This window comes from Doryrhamphus excisus, chromosome 9 (genome assembly GCF_030265055.1).
Source record: "Doryrhamphus excisus isolate RoL2022-K1 chromosome 9, RoL_Dexc_1.0, whole genome shotgun sequence".
In the NCBI taxonomy this organism is placed as follows: Eukaryota; Metazoa; Chordata; class Actinopteri; order Syngnathiformes; family Syngnathidae; genus Doryrhamphus; species Doryrhamphus excisus.
In genome coordinates, this window is record NC_080474.1 from 20,855,741 (window position 1) to 20,876,736 (window position 20,996).

A 20,996-nucleotide genomic window follows, 5' to 3' on the forward strand; every position below is an offset into this window, starting at 1 on the left:
AGGTTTGAACTCACCTTAACAAACAAACAATGAGGAGCCGGCAGCTGATACAAGGTTAGCTAACTAGCCTGGGTAATGACTCTGTAACTGGAACTATAACAATGAACATTAAACACCAAAGACAGAGGTTAAGGCTAGCTAACCGGTGAATCAACAGACGGCGTTGACATTGCCTAGCAACCGCAACAATGCCTAGGTCTAAGGGTTCACCCCACGAAACTGGGAAACTAGCATACTGCTAGCATCAACTACTAGCATATCCTGGAGGAGATTAGCTGAAGTTGGAAAGTTGGAAAATATGGGGCAGAACATAGAAAAAAACCTTAACGCTATAGTTTTTGTACTGCGACCGCATGTTTATTAACATTTCCAGGTCATAGTTTCCACTGTCTTCATTTGTGATGTTTTATGGTGAGTTCTGCAGAGGTCCGGTCCAAAATGATTCTTTTGTCATACAGCGACAACACACTAACAGGCCGTCAAAGACAATTCTATCAAGTTGTCCCGAGATAGATGGCGCCAAGTTGATCTCCTAGCCCGGGACTGCATATATCACTTCATATGGCGAAACTAGGAGCCTTATCAACAAGGCCCGGAACCCCCCGTAGCACTCCCGACACCCCAACTCTGCCTCATCCTGCCACATTGACATACACGCTATACGTTACATTACAGGTATGAATGTGAGTGTGAATGGTTGTTTGTCTATATGTGCCCTGTGATTGGCTGGCCACTAGTCCAGGGTGGACCCCGCCTCTCGCCCCAAGACAGCTGGGATAGGCTCCAGCACCCCCACGACCCTCGTGAGGATAAGTGGTAGAAAATGAATGAATTAATGAATGAACATTATTAGAGACCACTCGACATGAAATAACACCCCTATAGTCACTTTTACACACATTTATAGTAAACATAACAGAAAATAATACATATAAGGCATAAACAATTATTATATAATATTTACATTTTTTGGAATGTTTATGTTCGGTTCCTCCCCCATTCCAAAAACATGCTAGGTTAATTAGCCACTCCAAATTGTCCATAGGTATGAATGTGAGTGTGAATGGTTGTTTGTCTGTATGTGCCCTGTGATTGGCTGGCCACCAGTCCAAGGTGTTCCCGCCTCTCGCCCCAAGACAGCTGGGGTAGGCTCCAGCATCCCCGCAGAAAGTGGTAGAAAATGAATGAATGAATATGGTTTCTGTAGGAGGACAAACATGACAACATATTTTTTTTTTTTGGAACAATATGGCTCTTTCAACATTTTGGGTTGCCGACCCCTCGGGAACACACCAACGTCCGCAGAATGAGAGTCGAAAGCGCTAGCTAAGTTCACCAATGTGGTTTGGCGTCCATGACAAACACAAACACATTGCATCCAAACGGCTGTTTTTCGTTCTCACTGGGACTCTGACGCCGGCGCTATCTTTTGCATTTGAGTGTAGGACTTGAGGAGTGTCACGCTGCCATGATGTGAGACACCCATGGGCAAAGCGCATTCCTCAGTGAGGACCCCTTCATCAACATCCCAGCACATCACGGTGGAGATGACCTGGTTTTTGTTATCGCGGCCTCCTGTGATGAAGAGTTTGTTGCTGCAGGCGGCGATGGCACAGCTCGCCCTCTCTCCCAAATGGCTCACAACGGTCCAGGAGTCTGCCAGAGGGGAGTAGCAGTACATGGTGTGCATGGCGCCACCTGTGGGGACAAATAATGGATGACAAATAAACACCCACTACAGACAAAACAGATCCAAGCTAGCATCATCAAAGCCAACTTACCAACCACGTAGATGCGGTTCTTGAAGCAGACGGCATTGGTGCACTTTGTTTCTACGGGAACGGGTGCCCGCAGCTCCCAGAAGTCCGTTCCAGGTTCCCAGCGTTGAACCAAATCGGTCGCCAGCTTTCCGTTTGGCCCCCCACCGATCACGTAGATCCATTTGTCAAAGCTCGCGGCTGCAAAGGAGCTCACGCCCACCGCGAGGGGCGCGACCTACACCAAAACGACAGCGCCGTTACCCCCAAAAGTCAGTAGAACGCTCATATTTCAGAAGCCATTATATTAAATCTAATAAAGGGACAATACTATAAAAATGAAATGTCTGTGTACTTAAGAATAATCAGTGTATGGCTTATAGAACTCGAAATGCAAAATAGGGAGGGAGTACCGACGAAATCATGAGAAAAGTCAGAGAAGAAATGGTCACACTAAAAAGATGATTTGATGATAATAGATTGTCCTTGAACCTAAATAAAACTAAAATCATGCAGTTTGCTAACAGCAGAAAGGACACGCACCAGCAAATACAAATAGACGGTGTAGACATTGAAAGGGTGAAGGAAAATACATTTCTGGGAATCACAATAGATGAAAATATGAGCTGGAAACCTCATATTACAAATATATAAACATAAGGTGGCCAGAAATATTTCAATATTGAACAAAGCAAAATTTGTTCTCAATCAGAAATCACTCCACACTCTTTATTGCTCTCTGGTTCTACCATATCTTACTTATTGTGTGGAAATATGGGCTAATAACTATAAAAGCAATCTTCAAGCGCTAAATGTACTGCAAAAAAAGGCCAGTAAGGATAATTCATAATGCCGCCTACAGAGAACATACTAACTCCTTATTTCTAAAATCACAAATACTTCAACTTGCTGATATAGTTCATCTTCAAACAGCTAAAATAATGCATAAGGCTAAAAATAAGCTATTTGGATGGTCGTATCACGTTCTACTTTGGTACAGGACAAAAAAAAAAAAAATACAAATAAAAAAATATTCAAAAAAATCCAAAAATATTTCAAAAACATTCAAAAAAAATTCAAAAATAAAAAAAACTTAAACTATATTAGGAAAGCAGGAAGTGAACAAATGTAACAGTTACTGATTGTAAAAGTACCAGATGGAGGGGTAGGATTTAATAAGCTTTGCTTCTTCCTACTCCTTTTGGGCATGTGGAACTGGGAACTGATTATGGGATGCATTCAATTGGAATCTGATAAAAATAAAAATAAAAATAAAAATAAAAATAAAAATAAAAATAAAAATAAAAATAAAAATAAAAATAAAAATAAAAATAAAAATAAAAATAAAAATAAAAATAAAAAATCTTAAATTATATTAGGAAAGCAGGAAGTGAACAAATGTAACAGTTACCGATTGTAAAAGTACCAGATGGAGCAGTAGGATTTAATAAGCTTTGCTTCTTCCTACTCCTTTTGGACATGTGGAACTGGGAACTGATTATGTGATGCATTCAATTGGAATCTGATGCATGTTCAAATGAAATAAAACCATTACAATTACCAAAATAATTCAAAAGACAGCTAAATATATAAACATCTGCCAACACGAGTGAGTCCACCTCATGTGGACACCATTGCTATGTAACGCTCGCTGCCTTAATCCTCTTGGGCAAGTTGTTACTGGAATCCTCTTTCACCTTCCTTCTTTTCTCCCAAGGATGAACCTGATTCATCGATTGTTGGAATTCTCATCAACCGGTGCCGACAGCACTCATGCAGCATCAGACCATGATGCTACCCCCACCATGTTTATCCTGGTCCTCCCATGTGTTGAGTCACCTGGTCTCACCCTGGCCAGTAAATTGCCTCCACGCATGCTTACCTGGATCCAGCAGTTGTGGAAAGGGTCGTAGGCCTCGACGGAATCGAGCCTGCGGACGCCATCGAACCCGCCCAGTGCATACACTTTCCCCCTTTGGACTGCCATCTTATGTCTCCAGCGCCCGATTGTCAGAGGCTCGACTCGCATCCACTTGTCCAGCGCGCCGTTATATTTCCAGACATCCTTCTGGGTCTCTTTACCTCCTGATGAAGCATGACAGAAAAATGGCCGATTTTTAGTCCCACGTGTTTCGCCTCAAATATAGACAAAAGTACTTGTCAACGACAGAATGGGAAGAAGGAAGAAACTAGTTTAGTCTATTTTCCGCTTTGACTCTTCTGAAAACGAAGTTACTAAATGACGACAGAAGTAGTATGTCCAAGATCTATCAAGTACTTACTTTGACCTGCGACCTTTTATCCTAGCGAATTAGATAATTAGACGTGTCGGTGTTGTGAGAACGTTACCGAAGCATCCTCACCAGATATATAAAGCTCGTTGCGAAAGGTGATGCAAGCAAACTCCACCCATTTCCTGTTCTGGGCCTCGTCCTCCATATCAGTTCCTGGTAGTCTGGCAACCTCCAATCTGCTGCGTCTCAGCGGGTCCAAACACGTGACGGTGGGAATGAAGCGGTCGTCGTTGGTGCAGCCTCCGATGACGAGGAACACCTCTGAGAGGAAGTGGCGAACACGCGGTTTGGTTCGTTCTGACACCACCTTTAAAAAGTATGAAAAACATACTTTGGGTATTATAGAAAATATGACTGACCCTTGACCTTTTAATCTCTCCATGCTGACCTCCCGTCCGGAGAGGTGAAAGGAACGCGTCTCTTGCAGCAGAGGAAAGCTCTCACTGCAGCCGCGGATCAATTCGTCAGACTCCACTTTTTCCACAAAGTATGCCGGGTCCAGCAACGGCAGCCGCACGTAAGACAGCAACCGGGCCAGTACTTGCCGCCGTCGATCCTGCCGGGCCCTCACCCAACACATCAGCGCCTCAAAAACGACCTCCTCGCATTTCACGTCCAGATCATCCCTCTGCAGGATGGTCTCCAAGGACTCCACCGCCACTTCCAGGAAGTCCTGCTGCTGGGCCACTTGGGAGAAGTGGGAGGCGATGTAGTCCTGAGCTCTGGTCTGCAGAGTGGGAAGGGCGTGGGGTTCCGCAAGGTTGAGGATCCCGATGCAAGTTTCCGGTTGCAGGGATTTGCTCAGGTAACCGACACATGCGTCCACAACACGGAGAAACTACAACAAACATAACGATATTTTGGAGTTGAAAAACGTAGAAAATACAACATCAAAAACACCAATTATGATAATTAAAATGTTTGTAAATACCTGTTCTATTTGGAAAGTACTCCAACTGCTTTCTGAGAATGGTGACTATATTACTCCACAAGAAATATGAAATATTTTGGAATATGGAATATGAAATATGAAACATGAAATATGAATGTATTATATATTGATAATAAATATATATTAAATATTAAATATTAAATATTAAATATTAAATATTAAATATTAAATATTAAATATTAAATATTAAATATTAAATATTAAATATTAAATATTAAATATTAAATGAATGAAAAAATAACCGTTGAAAACGTTTGATTATCTATAAATATTTTTCTGAAAAGCCCAAATCAATTTAAGTATTTCTTTTTTTCCAATGGAACCTTGGTTAGCGTCATTAGTCAGACTCTAACTGAAACCAACCATTTTTGGCCCATAAAACAATCATCTAAATCCAATTCATCTGTTCCAAAAAGCCAAACGTTAACACAAAAACCCATTTTCACAGTTTGACAATTATAATTTCACATACAGAAATGAATTTTAAATGTATATAAATGATGAATGAAAGGGATAAATAATAATAATAATAATAATAATAATAAAGAAAGAAAGAAAGGGAACACTGGAAGATACAAAGACATAATGTTCTTGAATTCGATAATCTTTCTCACCTCGGTAACCCAAAATGGAACCCAAGAACTGATAAAGTGATATATTGGTATGCATGATATTTTTTAGCTGTGAGGTCTGCGCGCTAACCACTCGACCGACGTGCAGCCGAGAACCCGTTCATTACCTTCTAAATAAATTTAGATTAATTAAATAAATTTAAATTAACATTATTAGAGTCCTCTAGACCTTAAATAACACCCCTACAGTCACCTTTAAACTCATTTTCTACCGCTTGTTGTCACAAGGGTGGCGGGGGGTGCTGGAGCCTATCCCAGCTGTCTTGGGGCGAGAGGCGGGGTACACCCTGGACTGGTGGCCAGCCAATCACAGGACACATAAAAACAAACAACCATTCACACTCACATTCATACCTATGGACAATTTGGAGTCGCTAATTAACCGAGCATGTTTTTGGAATGTGGGAGGAACCGAACATAAACATTCCAAAAAATGTAAATATTATTTATGTCTTAATTGTTTATGCCTTATATGTATTATTTTCTGTTATGTTTACTATAAATGTGTGTAAAAGTGACTATAGGGGTGTTATTTCATGTCGAGAGGTCTCTAATAATGTTCATTCATTCATTTTCTACCGCTTATCCTCACGAGGGTGGCGGGGGTGCTGGAACCTATCCCAGCTGTCTTGGGGCGAGAGGCGGGGTCCACCCTGGACTGGTGGCCAGCCAATCACAGGGCACATATAGACAAACAACCATTCACACTCACATTCATACCTATGGACAATTTGGAGTCGCTAATTAACCTAGCATGTTTTTTTTTGGAATGTGGGAGGAAACCGGAGTACCCGGAGAAAACCCACGCATGCACGGGGAGAACATGCAAACTCCACACAGAGATGGCCGAGAGTGGAATTGAACTCGGGTCTCCTAGCTGTGAGGTCTGCGTGCTAACCACTCTGTCCACCGTGCAGCCCTGAATAAATTGTTTAGTAAATTTTGAGTAAATTGACAAGGGACTGACAAGATGGTAGCCATGTAAAACAGTGAGTTGCGTTCACTGACTTGCTGTGTCAATGCTACAATCAAGCGCCGACTCTCCTGCAACATACCTGGAACTGACTGGCTGCCTCCAGTACTTTCTGCACATTAGCCCGTGTGAGGAGGGTCTGGCTGGTGTAGGTATATTCCAAGAGAGTCTGCATCGTCCCGCTGTCCAGTCCTTTTATTTCCACCCTCTCCTCACGACTCTCCTTCAGTCCACCGCAGAACATGGCCCTGAACACATCAAAACCCTTCAAGTGAGTCTCACTTTCTTTTGATTAGATTTTTTATTTTTTTTTTTGTACCTGAAGTATTGACTGGCAGCGGCGAGGACGGCCCTGTGGCAAGGGAATTGGTGTCCTTGAACACACACGGTCACATCAGTCAGTTCCTGGTTGACTCGTAAGTTCTCCATCCCTCTCTGCAGCTCCAAGGGCAGACCTCCATCCTCCCAGCGGTACTCGCTGCTCCTCTCAGCGCCCGGATCATCCGACGAGGGGCCCTCTGTCGTCCTTTCTAGCGACTCGCTCATCTTTACCGGCTCTTCTTGGAACTCCTGAACGCCACTTCTCTCGGTGAGCACCTGCAAAAATGCACAAAATAGAAAACCCCTGCGGTTTTTACGCTCACAAGTTTTGTTGATGTGCGTTCCTTTCTTGCATACTTCCTATTCCTGTTCTGTCTCCAACGTACACGTTGCAACATTTCTTTTTAGACACTTCCTCTTCTGACACGCACCGAAACTCCTCTTTTTAGCACGCTCAGCATCGGGTACACCTGTACAATACAACCGTTAAAATAAATTGATGTTGTTGTTGTTGTAATAAAACAATTCATTAATACAATCATCAGTGCTGGGCAGGATGCTTCTATAATTACTTCATTATTTAATATGTAATTATTTTATATTTTATATTTTATATTTTTTATTTTTTATTTTTTATTTTTTATTTTTTATTTTTTATTTTTTATTTTTTATTTTTTATTTTTTATTTTTTATTTTTTATTTTTTATTTTTTATTTTTTATTTTTTATTTTTTATTTTTTATTTTTTATTTTTTATTTTTTATTTTTTATTTTATATTTATATATTATATTTATATTTTATTTATATTTTATTATTATTTATTTAATAATTACTTAATAAAAAATATTTTAAATTATAAAATTGTCTAGGAAAATAATAAATCATTAACATTTTATAATAATGCAAAATAACTAAAAGCATATCATGATATACATTTACTTAGCATTAAAATAAAAAAAATACTATAAAGTGATTACTTTCACTTAGATATTGCTTTCTGTCTCTGAATTGCATTATGCATATAAATATATATATATATACTTATTTGACAGTAGTTTCATGATACTTAATGAACACAAATAATACTAATGGTAGGATTTAAAAACTATTTATATTTTATAATTTCACTGTAATAATTAATTCAGGACTATGGTGAATTTAATATATGTAACGTATTTCATATATTTAATAAGTATGAATTATTAAGTAGAATTATATTTATAATACATATATATTAGCTATTACTATAAATAGTATATATATTTAATTATACATAGCTTCACTTGTTAAATCCTTCAAAAGTACAAACAAACGATGACCCCCACTGTCCTTTTTAATTATAAACAAATCCTAACTATTTAAACTAATTAAATCATCACCTATTAACACATATTTCTCAATGCTGATATTTATATTGACTCTATTTGATTGCATTTACCCTCTTCTCCACTAGACGGCGGTGTTGTATCGCACATTCAAACCTCCACATTCGAAAGGTTTCACGTTTAACAGTCGCAGAAAAGGTCAAACTTTGACCTTCCGCAGTCATTTGATGAGCCATTAATCCTGATTATGGAAACAATCATGAAAATACTTTATATATAGAATTGACATTTACCACCACATCATTGGTATATTTGTTTTTTTTTGGGGGGGGGGCATCACCTCACCGCCATTATCAGTCATCCATGTTAAATCTTTTGATGAAATGACAACAACAGACAATGCAATGACACGTTGTTGTGTGTGTGTGTGTGTGTGTGCGTGTAGGACATTTTTCACACTTCCTGTTCCTGTGGTGGCAGCACAAGCCGCTTTGATTACATGTGACATTAAGCACACACGCTCACAAACACACACCACATATACGTACTGTGTATATACCATATATATGTGTGTGTGTACTGTATATATTCACCGAGGCAGAGTGGCGCACTTGACAAGCAGATTCAGGATGCTGCGCCTCCTTTCACACTTTTGGACTTGTTTGCTGTTCTGCGTGGGCTATGGTTTGCACTGTGGTAGGACTTACAATGCATTCCTGCATTTTAAAACTTGTCTCAATTAATGATTTCATTGTATTTGTATTCATTTTATTTGTTTGTTGTTGTGGTTGTGGTTTGCTAAGCTCAATAAGGCAACCAAAATATTGTATATGGTTATCAGACACCACTGCAACATGGTAAGGAGCCTTGAATTGTTATGCTTTGGAATTGTTTTTTTTCCCATAGGAAAGAATGGAAAATAGTAGAAAACTCAGTGGAACCTTGGTTAGCATCATTAAGCCGGTCAGGAAGGTCCGACTTCAACCGAAACGTACAATTGAAGGTTGGCTCCTGGACAACAAAGCAGGCTCTTGGTCTTGGTCATATCACCTCCTATTTTGGTACGGGAAACAAAATATATATATATTTTTTAATTAAAAATCATTTTTTTTTTGTAAAATTTAATAAAATAAATTAAAAAAATAAAATACATTTGCTAAATACAAGGATGAAGACTTTTGAACCAGTCATGATGTGCTATCAGTACGACAAAAAAAAAATATATATATAATAATAAATAATAATAAATAAATGTATTAATTAATAAGTAATTGCTATAAAAAATTTAAAATTTAAAATTTAAAATTTAAAATTTAAAATTCAAAATTTAAAATTTAAAATTTAAAATTTAAAATTCAAAATTTAAAATTTAAAATTTAAAATTTAAAATTTGTAAAAAAAACTGTATTAGGAAAGCAGGAAGTGAACAAATGTAACAGTTACTGATTGTAAAAGTACCAGATGGAGGGGTAGGATTTAATAAGCTTTGCTTTTTCCTACTCCTTTTGGACATGTGGAACTGTGAACTTATTATGGGATGCATTCAATTGTAATCTGATGCATGTTCAAATGAAATTAAACCATTACCATTACCATTACCATTACCATTACCATTACCATTACCATTACCATTACCATTACCATTACCAATCTTCTCCATTCTCACCTCCGAACCTCGTAAACCTCCATGAGGATTGGGGTTGGGTAGGTAGAGAGAACGACACGAGATGTATCAACAGATAGTGAGAGTGTTTACTTCCTGGCCCGTTTGTGTAGTACTGGATGGGCCAGATAAGCATCAGGTGCAGGAGTAGCAGGGATCAAGTGGTGGGATCTGATTGGAGAAGCTGGGGACTAGAGATAGACACCCAGTGCCAAATCGGGTTGTAGAACCCCGTGGATGGACAGAGGGTGAAAAATGTAGGTAGCCATAGCAACAGCATAGAAGCAGAACATATCAACACAAAGGCCGACCGTCTGTCATGTCCTGGACTCTCTAGGAGATGCCCGCGTCCTGACTGAGGTCCAGGCCGGTCCTCTGTATCGCATGGCGGGCTCCCGTCTCTCCATCTCCTGCAACGTGAGCGGCTTCATCGACGTCAACTCTCGAAAGGAGTTTGAATTCCGTGTGACCAAGCCTCCCAAGGCCAAAGTCCTCAACATCATCAGTACCGCAGACGAAGACTTTGGCTACAACATGTACCGTGTGAGAGGTGACGACATCACCGTGACGCGCGTGTCGCCCAACTCCGTCCTCTTTGAGATACAAAGTCTTCGGAAAGACGACGAAGGGGAGTACGAATGTGCTGTCATCAACTCGGAAAAGATTTACAGTGGAACGTACAGTGCAGCAGCTCTTGTTAAAGGTAACGTCTTCATATGTTCTTATGTTCTTTTACTGGTTTCTAATTTGTTATTTTTTCTAATGTGTCATGTTTCTGCAGTGATTGACAACTCCTTAAGTGTTTCATCACCTGACTCCACCTCGCTGAGTTTTAACGAGGGTGAATCTCTCGCTCTAACATGCCGAGCCTCCAGCAACACCATCCAGCACACCCATCTGTCCGTAGCCTGGTATCTCCACAAGGACGGCGAGGACAACGCGCGGCTCATCCTGTCCCTGGAGAGAGACTTCACGTTAAGATCCGGCCACGAGTTCCAAGGGCGCTACCAAGCCGGACTCATCAGGTTGGATAAACTCGGCGAGGCCGCTTACAGGCTGACGGTGGATCGGCTGGAGGTGGCAGACCGAGGCCGGGTCTACTGCCAGGCCCAAGAGTGGATCCAGGATCCTGACCTCTCCTGGTACTCGCTCACACGGATGACTACAAGGGAGATGTCACTGGATGTTCAAGGAAAAGGTCAGGGAAGCTACAGTACGTGTTAGCCTGGTTAGCACGGTGCCTGGTAAACATGTTAAAACTCAATCATCTACTTCATTTTGGAGAGAAGAGGCGCTGACATGGTTGCCTTTGAAGTCGAAGATGAATTTTCATGGCATCATAAATAAAGGTTCCTGGTGGACTGGACTAGACTCGATAGTGAGTAGAGTCATGGCAAGCAAAGCAGGTCCATGCATTGGATGGCCTCAAACATTGGCATCTTTAACATGGCAAAGATGGCTGCACGGTGGACGAGTGGTTAGCGCTCAGACCTCACAGCTAGGAGACAAGGGTTCAATTCCACCCTCGGCCATCTCTGTGTGGAGTTTGCATGTTCTCCCCGTGCATGCATGTTTTTTGTGAGTGTGAATGGTTGTTTGTCTATATGTGCCCTGTGATTGGCTGGCCACCAGTCCAGGGTGTACCCCGCCTCTCGCCCCAAGACAGCTGGGATAGGCTCCAGCACCCCCGCCACCCTCGTGAGCATAAGCGGTAGAAAATGAATGAATGAACATTATTAGAGATCTCCAGACATGAAATAACAGCCCTATAGTCACTTTTACACACATTTATAGTAAACATAACAGAAAATAATACATATAAGGCATAAACAATTAAGACTTAAATTATATTTACATTTTTTGGAATGTTTATGTTCGGTTCCTCCCACATTCCAAAAACATGCTAGGTTAATTAGCGACTCCAAATTGTCCATAGGTATGAATGTGAGTGTGAATGGTTGTTTGTCTATATGTGCCCTGTGATTGGCTGGCCACCAGTCCAGGGTGGACCCCGCCTCTCGTTCCAAAGACAGCTGGGATAGGCTCCAGCACCCCCTGCCACCCTTGTGACGACAAGTGGTAGAAAATGCATGAATGAATGAGTGTAAAGGTGACTGTAGGGGTGTTATTTTATGTCTAGAGGACTCTAATAATGTTTAAAAAATGTACTTAGAAGGTCATGAACGGGTTCTCGGCTGCACGGCGGTCGAGTGGTTAGCACGCAGACCTCACAGCTAGGAGACCAGGGTTCGATCCCACCCTCGGCCATCTCTGTGTGGAGTTTGCATGTTCTCCCCGTGCATGCGTGGGTTTTCTCCGGGTACTCCGGTTTCCTCCCACATTCCAAAAACATGCTAGGTTAATTAGCCACTCCAAATTGTCCATAGGTATGAATGTGAGTGTGAATGGTTGTTTGTCTATAGGCTCCAGCACCCCTGGTGAGGATAAGCGGTAGAAAATGAATGAATGAATGAATGAACATGGCAAAGATGCCAATGTTTTGGAACCAAACCAGATCAGCCTAATTGATCCATCCAAGGCCAAAAAGATTGTCGAGTCCGACCTGCTTGATGCACTTCCTCTTCACAGTGGCTTCTTGACAGGAAGTGTGGTTAGTTGTTTGTCTCTCTATCAACTGATTTCTTTTTTTTTTGTGTGCCTCAGCAGACTTGGTGCCAGACGGGACGTCTGTGGTGGTGAGATTGTCAGTGCAGCAGACATCTCTGCAAGAAGGGCAGAAGCTCCTCCTAACCTGCAGCGTTGACACGCAGAAGCTCGAGGAAAAGTTTTTCTCTGTAGCTTGGCTCCAGGCTGGGGTCGAGCTGGCCCGAATCGGTCCCACAGGGGTTCTGTCTGTGAAATCTGATTACAGTCAACGAGAGAAACAAGGAGAGCTCAGGGCCAGCAGGATCGGGGACAGAGAATACCGTCTGGTATTGCAGTCCGTTACCGCTGACGACCAGGGAGGGTACATCTGCAGAGCGTGGCCCCAAGAAAGAGGCCAGCATGGCGCCTTTGTGCAAGGAGCTGCCCAAGACTCCGCCGTTCAGCTAGTTAGCGTATCTGCTCCAGGTCAGTTTAACCTTTCAGTCCCAGGTATGTCAACAAGTACAATACCCCAGCATGTCACATGCACACCAAACATGCCTTATATGTATTATTTTCTGTTATGTTTACTATAAATGTGTGTAAAAGTGACTATAGGGGTGTTATTTCATGTCGAGAGGTCTCTAATAATGTTCATTCATTTTCTACCGCTTATCCTCACGAGGGTCGCGGGGGTGCTGGAGCCTATCCCAGCTATCTTTGGGCGAGAGGCCGGGTACACCCTGGACTGGTCGCCAGCCAATCACAGGGCACATATAGACAAACAACCATTCACACTCACATTCATACCTATGGACAATTTGGAGTGGCTAATTAACCTAGCATGTTTTTGGAATGTGGGAGGAACCGAACATAAACATTCCAGAAAATGTAAATATTATTTATGTCTTAATTATTTATGCATTATATGTATTATTTTCTGTTATGTTTACTATAAATGTGTGTCAAGGTGACTATAGGGGTGTTATTTCATGTCAAGAGGTCTCTAATAATGTTCATTCATCCATTCATTTTCTACCGCTTATCCTCATAAGGGTCATGGGGGTGCTGGAGCCTATCCCAGCTGTCTTGGGCCGAGAGGCGGGGTCCACCCTGGACTGGTGGCCAGCCAATCACAGGGCACATATAGACAAACAACCATTCACACTCACATTCATACCTATGGACAATTTGGAGTGGCTAATTAACCTAGCATGTTTTTGGAATGTGGGAGGAACTGAACATAAACATTCCAGAAAATGTAAATATTATTTATGCCTTAATTGTTTATGCCTTATATGTATTATTTTCTGTTAATTTTACTATAAATGTGTGTAAAAGTGACTATAGGGGTGTTATTTCATGTCGAGAGGTCTCCAATAATGTTAGAACATTAGAGAGGGGAGAACATGCAAACTCCACACAGAGATGGCCGAGGGTGGAATCGAACTAGGGTCTCCTAGCTGTGAGGCCTGCACGCTAACCACTTATTCGCCGTGCAGCCCAACTTTCCATTATGTTTATTCTTATCCTCCGTCTCCATCTACGTTTGATGGCCTGCACCAAGTCCACATGGAAAACTACTTCCTGTGTATGAAATGAAATTGCAAAACGTTGTTCATGTTTTTGCTTGAGTTTGAAATATGATATTTCTGTCCATTGTGATGGATTGACCGTCTCTCTTTCCAAATCCCAGCTAGTGGACTCTCGGTTGACATGCAAAACAGCGTACACGTCAACGAAGGCGGCAAGATGACGCTAAACTGCACAGTTCACGGGGTCAAAAGTCATCTCTCCGTCGCCTGGCAGCGCAAAGTAACGTCGACGGCCGCGTTCACCAGCGTCGCCAGTCTAAGTCAGGAAGGTGTCATGGAGACGGCGGCGGAGATCACCAATCAAGTAAGACTGACGCGTCCTGCAGCCGACGTCTTCATCCTGGAGCTGGATGAGGTGTCGCTCGCTGATTCGGGTGCGTACCAGTGCGTGGTGTCTGAATGGAACGGCCACAACAAGACTAACAGCCAATCACAGACGGCCATGCTGACGGTGGCGCCGACAGGTGGGTTTACGAGCACGAACATGCCTTGAAAGTTCGATTCCCATGAGTACACTCATCATTTTGTGTCGCAGAATCTTTGGTGGCCGTTCGACTGATCAGTCGCAGCAACATGGTGACCATTGGAGACAACGTAGAGTTGATGTGTCGTGTCAAAGGGCCGCGTATCCCCGTAACGCTCACCTGGATCCTGCAACGCGGCCCCTCGGCCAGAGACAACATCCTGACGCTGTACTCCGACGGTGCGATCAGCTGGTCCGGCGAGCAGCACCGCTACCAGCTGAGGATTGAGAACACACCCACTGAGAGGATTTACTTTCTGCTCATCAACGGCGCCAGCCACAGCGAGGCAGGAAGTTACCAGTGTCAGGTGTCCGTCTTCCAGAACAATGTGTACAAGAAGCTGCCGCCATCCAATCCCACAGCGGTCATGGTGCAGAACCCAGGTATCTAACTACTCCTCGGTCGCATTTGCATCTCTCAAAGTCGCTGGTGTGTGAGTGACCGGAAGAAAACCTGTGTGTAAATCCTTAGATCCCGAATATACCTTAAATGTTCAACTTGTACGTCAATGATGTACTCCAAAGTCATGAAATACTTAAAGCTGGTATTATTTGCGGATGATACCACTGCTTTTTGTTCTGGAGGGAGTACAGACCAAATCATTAGAAAAGTCAGAGAAGAATTAGTCAAAACTAAAAAGATGGTTTGATGATAATAGATTGTCCTTGAACCTAAATAAAACTAAAATCATAAAATCAATCAACAGCAGAAAGGACACGCACCAGCAAATACAAATAGACGGTGTAGACATTGAAAGGGTGAAGGAAAATACATTTCTGGGGATCACAATACATGAAAATATGAGCTGGAAACCTCATATTACAAATATATAAACATAAGGTGGCCAGAAATATTTCAATATTGAACAAAGCAAAATTTGTTCTCAATCAGAAATCACTCCACACTCTTTATTGCTCTCTGGTTCTACCATATCTTACTTATTGTGTGGAAATATGGGCTAATAACTATAAAAGCAATCTTCACTCACTAAATGTACTGCAAAAAAAGGCCAGTAAGGATAATTCATAATGCCGCCTACAGAGAACATACTAACTCCTTATTTCTAAAATCACAAATACTTCAACTTGCTGATATAGTTCATCTTCAAACAGCTAAAATAATGCATAAGGCAAAAAAAATAACCAATTTGGATGGTCGTATCACGTTCTACTACTACTAAAAAAAAGATAAAAATACAAATAAAAAATATTCAAAAAAATTCAAAAATAAAAAAAATTAAACTATATTAGGAAAGGAATTCCTATATTAGGAATTAGCTAAAATGTCATCCAATACTTCTCTACAAGAGACTTTGCTATGTGACAACATTTAAAAAAAATACAAATAAAAAATATTAAAATTTTTTTAAAAAATTACAAAATATTTTTTAAATAAACAAAAATAAATTCAAAAATTCAAAAAAAATTCAAAAAAAATCTTAAACTTTATTAGGAAAGCAGGAAGTGAACAAATGTAACAGTCACTGATTGCAAAAGTACCAGATGGAGGGGTAGGATTTAATAAGCTTTGCTTCTTCCTACTCCTTTTGGACTCCTTTCGGAACTGACGCACTCAATTGTAATCTGATGCATGTTCAAATTAAATTACCATTACCAATTACCATTACCATAAATGCTAGGTATGCTTCAATGTAATTACTCCTGTAGGCATTGGGTATGTTGTCAACAAAATAACCCCAGGGGTCTCTCATTAGGCGTAAATGGTGGTGGTCACCTTTCAAAATGGCCAGTAGAGGTTCCTTAAGACTGTAGGTCAGGGGTCGGCAACCTTTACTATCAAAAGAGCCATTTTACCCCCTCGCTCACTGAAGAAAAATAGAATGGAGCCGCGAAACATAATTTAACAGCAGAATATAGGGGCTGCATAGCGGTCGAGTGATTAGCGCGCAGACCTCACAGCTAGGAGACCCGAGTTCAATCCCACCCTCGGCTATCTCTGTGTGGAGTTTGCATGTTCTCCCCATGCAAGAAATGTGTAGCAACATGCTCACATCCAGAGCAAATTGCGAGTCTCCCAAGATTTTGATTGACTGCCAGATTTGGAGGGAATTTTGGGGTATCAAAGTAGTTCAGAGGAGAAAAAGCGGAGTTGATCAAGTACTCTTGCTAGTATACGGTCTCACAGAAAGTCCCATTTTTTTCAAAAGTAATTACAAAGATGCATATTTTCCTCATTTGGGTGTTAAAACAAATATTTGAGCATTGCAAAGGGAGCCACAACAAAGAGGCTGAAGAGCCACATGCGGCTCTGGAGCCGTAGGTTGCTGACCCCTGCTGTAGGTAGACATAGCAACCATCGGGGCTAACACTTTGGAACCATCTTTCCTTCTCCTAGAGAGTGACCTCACCCTGACCTCCAGTCCTGCACTGACAACAAAGATCAACAGCGACATAAGCATAAAGTGCTCGGTTAATTCGTCTCGCTCTGGATCTTCTCGCCATGCCGTCACCTGGATTCTACAGAATCAGATCCAAAACATCACCATTGCAAACTCCGATCGGGATTCCTCAGTAACCTTTGGACCCACGGTGGAGGAAGTCCACAGCCAGCGGATCAGCATCCAACAAACTAAGGGTCCTAGTTTCCAGTTGACCATTCGGAATGCTCTGACCTCAGACCAAGGTACTTACGTCTGCGAGGTCGTGGAGTGGCTGCAAGATCCTAGCGGCAAATGGTACCACCTCACCCCGGTCTCCGGAACCACACGGCTGACACTCATTGAGCCTGGTGAGATCTTCAACATGGCGTGTATTAAAAATATTTAGATCCGAATCGGCTGACATTTTTCCCTTCTTCAGTCAATGATCTCCTTGTGGATCCCACACGGAAGTGGGTCACCGCAAGGGAAGGAGACGAGGTGCAGCTCAAGTGTGACCTGATTTCAGACGCACCCAGTCCTTCCGTTTTCTACAAAATCACTTGGTTCTACACCAGTCGTGGTTCTCCGGCGGTGAATTCCCTTTTGCAGATGGATCACACGGGCTTGTTGCGGTATCCAAAGAACCAAGGCCTCCACGGCCTGCAGGGGAGGCTCCGGCTATCCAGACCCGATCCGAGAACCTTTGGTCTAACCATTCAAAAGGTCCATGAGGAAGATAGTGGGACATATCGGTGTCTGGTGGAGCAATACCAGCTTGGACAGGAAGGTCACTGGCAGCAGAAGGCTTCAGTCGACGGCGGTCCGATTATGTTGTCTCTAAATATGACAGGTTTGTTCATCATATTTATGTATTTATATTATTATTATTATATCATATTTATACCACCATATCCAGTTTCTTATCACTTATTACTTTTGCCAGAAAACAATCTGTCCATCACAAGGACGGAGTTGAACTTGAACTCCAGCACACGGCAGAATTTCACCATCCCTTGTCACATCGCCACCCGGTCCAGCCCGGAGTCCAAGTTCCAAGTCACCTGGTTTTGGCAGGAGAAGAACCAAAGCGAACGCCGCCCTCTCTTCACATGTTACCGCAACGCCACCTTACACGATCGGTCGGGGTGGGGTCAGCGACTTCGATTCGGCCACGCTTTGCCCGACCGTTTCGACCTGACCGTGTCAAACCCGACTCTTCAGCATGCCGGACTTTATTCCTGCGAGGTGGAGGAGTGGATTCTCACTCTCTCAAACCACTGGAGGAAGGTGGCGGTGGAAAATTCCGGCTATTCGATTGTTAGCATCTATTCACAAGGTAAGTACTGACTTTTTGAAGTGGGAATACGGAAGCAATGTTTTTAGCATTTTTGTTAGCATCTTTGCTTTGGCAGGGGAGAAGAGCGCCGTCTCTGGGTACAGTTCGGGTATTTGGATCGCGGTTCTTGTGGCCATTTTGCTCTGCTTATCGCTGGTCATACTTGCGTTGGCGCTAAAACTGAAGCGAGCCAAGACATCGGAGAAGACGGCAGGTGAGTCTCTGTGGATGGAACAACATCACCTGAAGACGAAATTCAATACAGAGGACTGAGAAGTCCGATGCTAGCAGACTGGAATGGAATCGTTGCTAACTAACGTTGCTAACTAAATCTATCAAAATATAATCTGTGCGGTAAAATATAACATTTCTGTCATAAGATTTGGATTACTGTGTAGTATTATTTGGGACCCATTATGCTCACTTATTTCGTTGTGGACTCCTATAGAGGAGCTACACACAATAACAAGCACGGAAAGCTTTCCAGATCTTCCAGAATCTGCACCTATTCCAGCTGTATTTCGTTAGATTTCGTGTTTTCTGCAAAACGGTCTGTTTTAATGTATTCCACCCACGGCCCGCCTCCAAGCACGCCCACTCCACTGTGGTTGGTCATACTCCCGAGCGCTTAGAAGGACTTCCGGTGTTGGGAACCCAACTTTATTCATTCATTCATTTTCTACCGCTTATCCTCATGAGGGGGTGCTGGAGCCTATCCCAGCTGTCTTCAGGCGGGAGGCGGGGTACGCCTTGGGCACATATAGACAAACAACCATTCACACTCACATTCATACCTATGGACAATTTGGAGTGGCTAATTAACCTAGCATGTTTTTGGAATGTGGGAGGAAACCGGAGTACCCGGAGAAAACCCACGCTTGCACGAACATGCAAACTCCACACAGAGATGGCCGAGGGTGGAATTGAACCCGGGTCTCCTAGCTGTGAGGTCTGCGCGCTAACCACATGACCGCCGTTTGCTGTACTACCAATGTTTAAAAAAACTCGGGTAGCGCTGATTGTTGTGGGAAAAGGCTCTTAGCAACCTTGCTCTTTGTATGCACACTCTATAATGCTACACAGACAAGCGCTTTTGCTCCATGACTTAGCCAAAATAAACACAGTTAGGACAATTGATAAACTCTTACTTCCTGCTTGCTCTTCTGACTCTTAAACATGACGAAAAACGTTGGAAAGTGGGCTAGTCCAGCTGCATCCTGGCCCATGTTCACTAAACAGTCCAGTGTGAAATGCCGTCGACAGATTTTCTTTTGCTGGTCTGGAATCAGGAACTCCAACCGTTCAGATTTTAAACAAATGTAGCTTTCCCTCAGACCCAAAGAAACACTTTGAACGAGCCGCTGTTAACAATAAAGTAAACACAGACGCAAGCATGGGGGAGGGTCCGGCTCATCTGTGACATCACAAACGTCCAGCTTTATCACGCCCTCTGAAACCAAGCATTTTCAACCATCCCAAACTTCTTTCAGGACTTACATCGAAATGCACAAAAACCTAATTATCTCCAACTTATCTCCAACCGTTTAACATTTATCGTTGAGAAAAAGTGTAAAAAGTCCACCAAAAGAGTAATATGTTTGCGCGTTGACCATCAAGCCAACACCTACATGATTGGTCAAAGTGTGTCAGGTTTGGAGGAGCGGCCGCGGTCCAACATGAAAAGTTGCCTCGCACCAAAAGGCGCCTCGTCAAGCAGGAAATGTGCGAACGCGAGAGGACTGTGGGGTCTGCCGCCGCAGCGAGGTGTTGCGTGACTCATGTTTGTGCAGATAGCGCCGCAACGCGGGTCACGTGACCCCTTAAAGAGGTTTACTTTGGAAGAGAAGAGCTGCCATTTACTGTATGTGCTTTTTCACACCGCATATGTGTGTGTGTGTGTGTGTTGTTTCCTTCCCATGGCCGTCTCTGCTATGCTATGCTATGCTATGCTATGCTATGCAGCACTCTGAAATGCGTCTGAAATGAAAGAAGAAACGTGAGATTAAATGGCCGCCTGAAGGATTTCCACTTGGGTAAACAATCTTAGCCACTTCATAGGACGCCCTCAAACGGTGGCACGGCACAGCGGGTCATTTATGAAAATGAAAGCGCAAAAGGACGTTTAATGGACATTTCATTTGCTTTGCATCCTTTTTCAAGTATTTACTGTATAATCCTTTATGGGATTATCCTTTAGAAGAACATTTTAACATTCATTCAACATTTCACTTAACCACTTATATAAATATATTTAAATATATATATATATATATATATATATATATATATATATATATATATATATATATATATATATATATAAATATATATATATATGTATGTATACATATATATGTATAAATATAAAATAAAGAAATAAATAAAATAAAAATAAAGCTATATATGTATACATATATTAATATAAAAATATATGTATAAATATACAATAAAATAAAATATATATATATCAAATAAAAATAAAGCTAAATAAATATGACAAAATTGTTTTGAATATATATATATATATATATATATATATATATATATATATATATATATATATATATATATATATATAATATAACTAAAATTTAAAAGTAACAAAAATTCACATTGTTTAAAATAAATAATTTTAAATTTATAAATACATGGCAAAAA

The 20,996-nt window shown here is 41.7% G+C and overlaps 2 protein-coding genes across 4 annotated transcripts in view; one reads left to right on the top strand and one right to left on the bottom strand.

Moving 5' to 3' along the window:
• The window catches only part of LOC131136193 (immunoglobulin superfamily member 3-like), an 82,307-nt gene extending 61,740 nt beyond the window's left edge, over positions 1-20,567 (top strand). Inside the window, exons 3-15 of one of the 3 annotated variants that reach the window (XM_058082787.1) lie at positions 3,475-4,856; positions 6,838-6,879; positions 7,050-7,197; positions 8,700-8,950; positions 10,255-10,620; positions 10,699-11,115; positions 12,582-12,989; positions 14,200-14,562; positions 14,634-15,005; positions 16,978-17,370; positions 17,442-17,852; positions 17,946-18,338; positions 18,415-20,567. In XM_058082787.1, the coding sequence (XP_057938770.1) occupies positions 8,821-8,950; positions 10,255-10,620; positions 10,699-11,115; positions 12,582-12,989; positions 14,200-14,562; positions 14,634-15,005; positions 16,978-17,370; positions 17,442-17,852; positions 17,946-18,338; positions 18,415-18,611 (3,450 nt within the window). In that variant the 5' untranslated portion in view covers positions 3,475-4,856; positions 6,838-6,879; positions 7,050-7,197; positions 8,700-8,820 and the 3' untranslated portion in view covers positions 18,612-20,567. Of the gene's footprint in view, positions 1-3,474; positions 4,857-6,837; positions 6,880-7,049; positions 7,198-8,699; positions 9,316-10,254; positions 10,621-10,698; positions 11,116-12,581; positions 12,990-14,199; positions 14,563-14,633; positions 15,006-16,977; positions 17,371-17,441; positions 17,853-17,945; positions 18,339-18,414 lie in introns of those variants that run through there. The other 2 variants (XM_058082788.1, XM_058082786.1) reach the window with 2 other exon arrangements.
• On the bottom strand, positions 896-7,290 carry klhl6 (kelch-like family member 6). The gene is made up of 7 exons (XM_058082792.1): positions 6,928-7,290; positions 6,691-6,856; positions 4,440-4,889; positions 4,121-4,358; positions 3,640-3,842; positions 1,782-1,995; positions 896-1,698 (listed from the first exon to the last, which is right to left on the bottom strand). Exons 1-7 carry the CDS (start codon positions 7,152-7,154, stop codon positions 1,400-1,402), a joined length of 1,797 nt encoding a protein of 598 aa, XP_057938775.1. The 5' UTR covers positions 7,155-7,290; the 3' UTR covers positions 896-1,399.
• Positions 20,568-20,996: the final 429 nt, after the last annotated feature.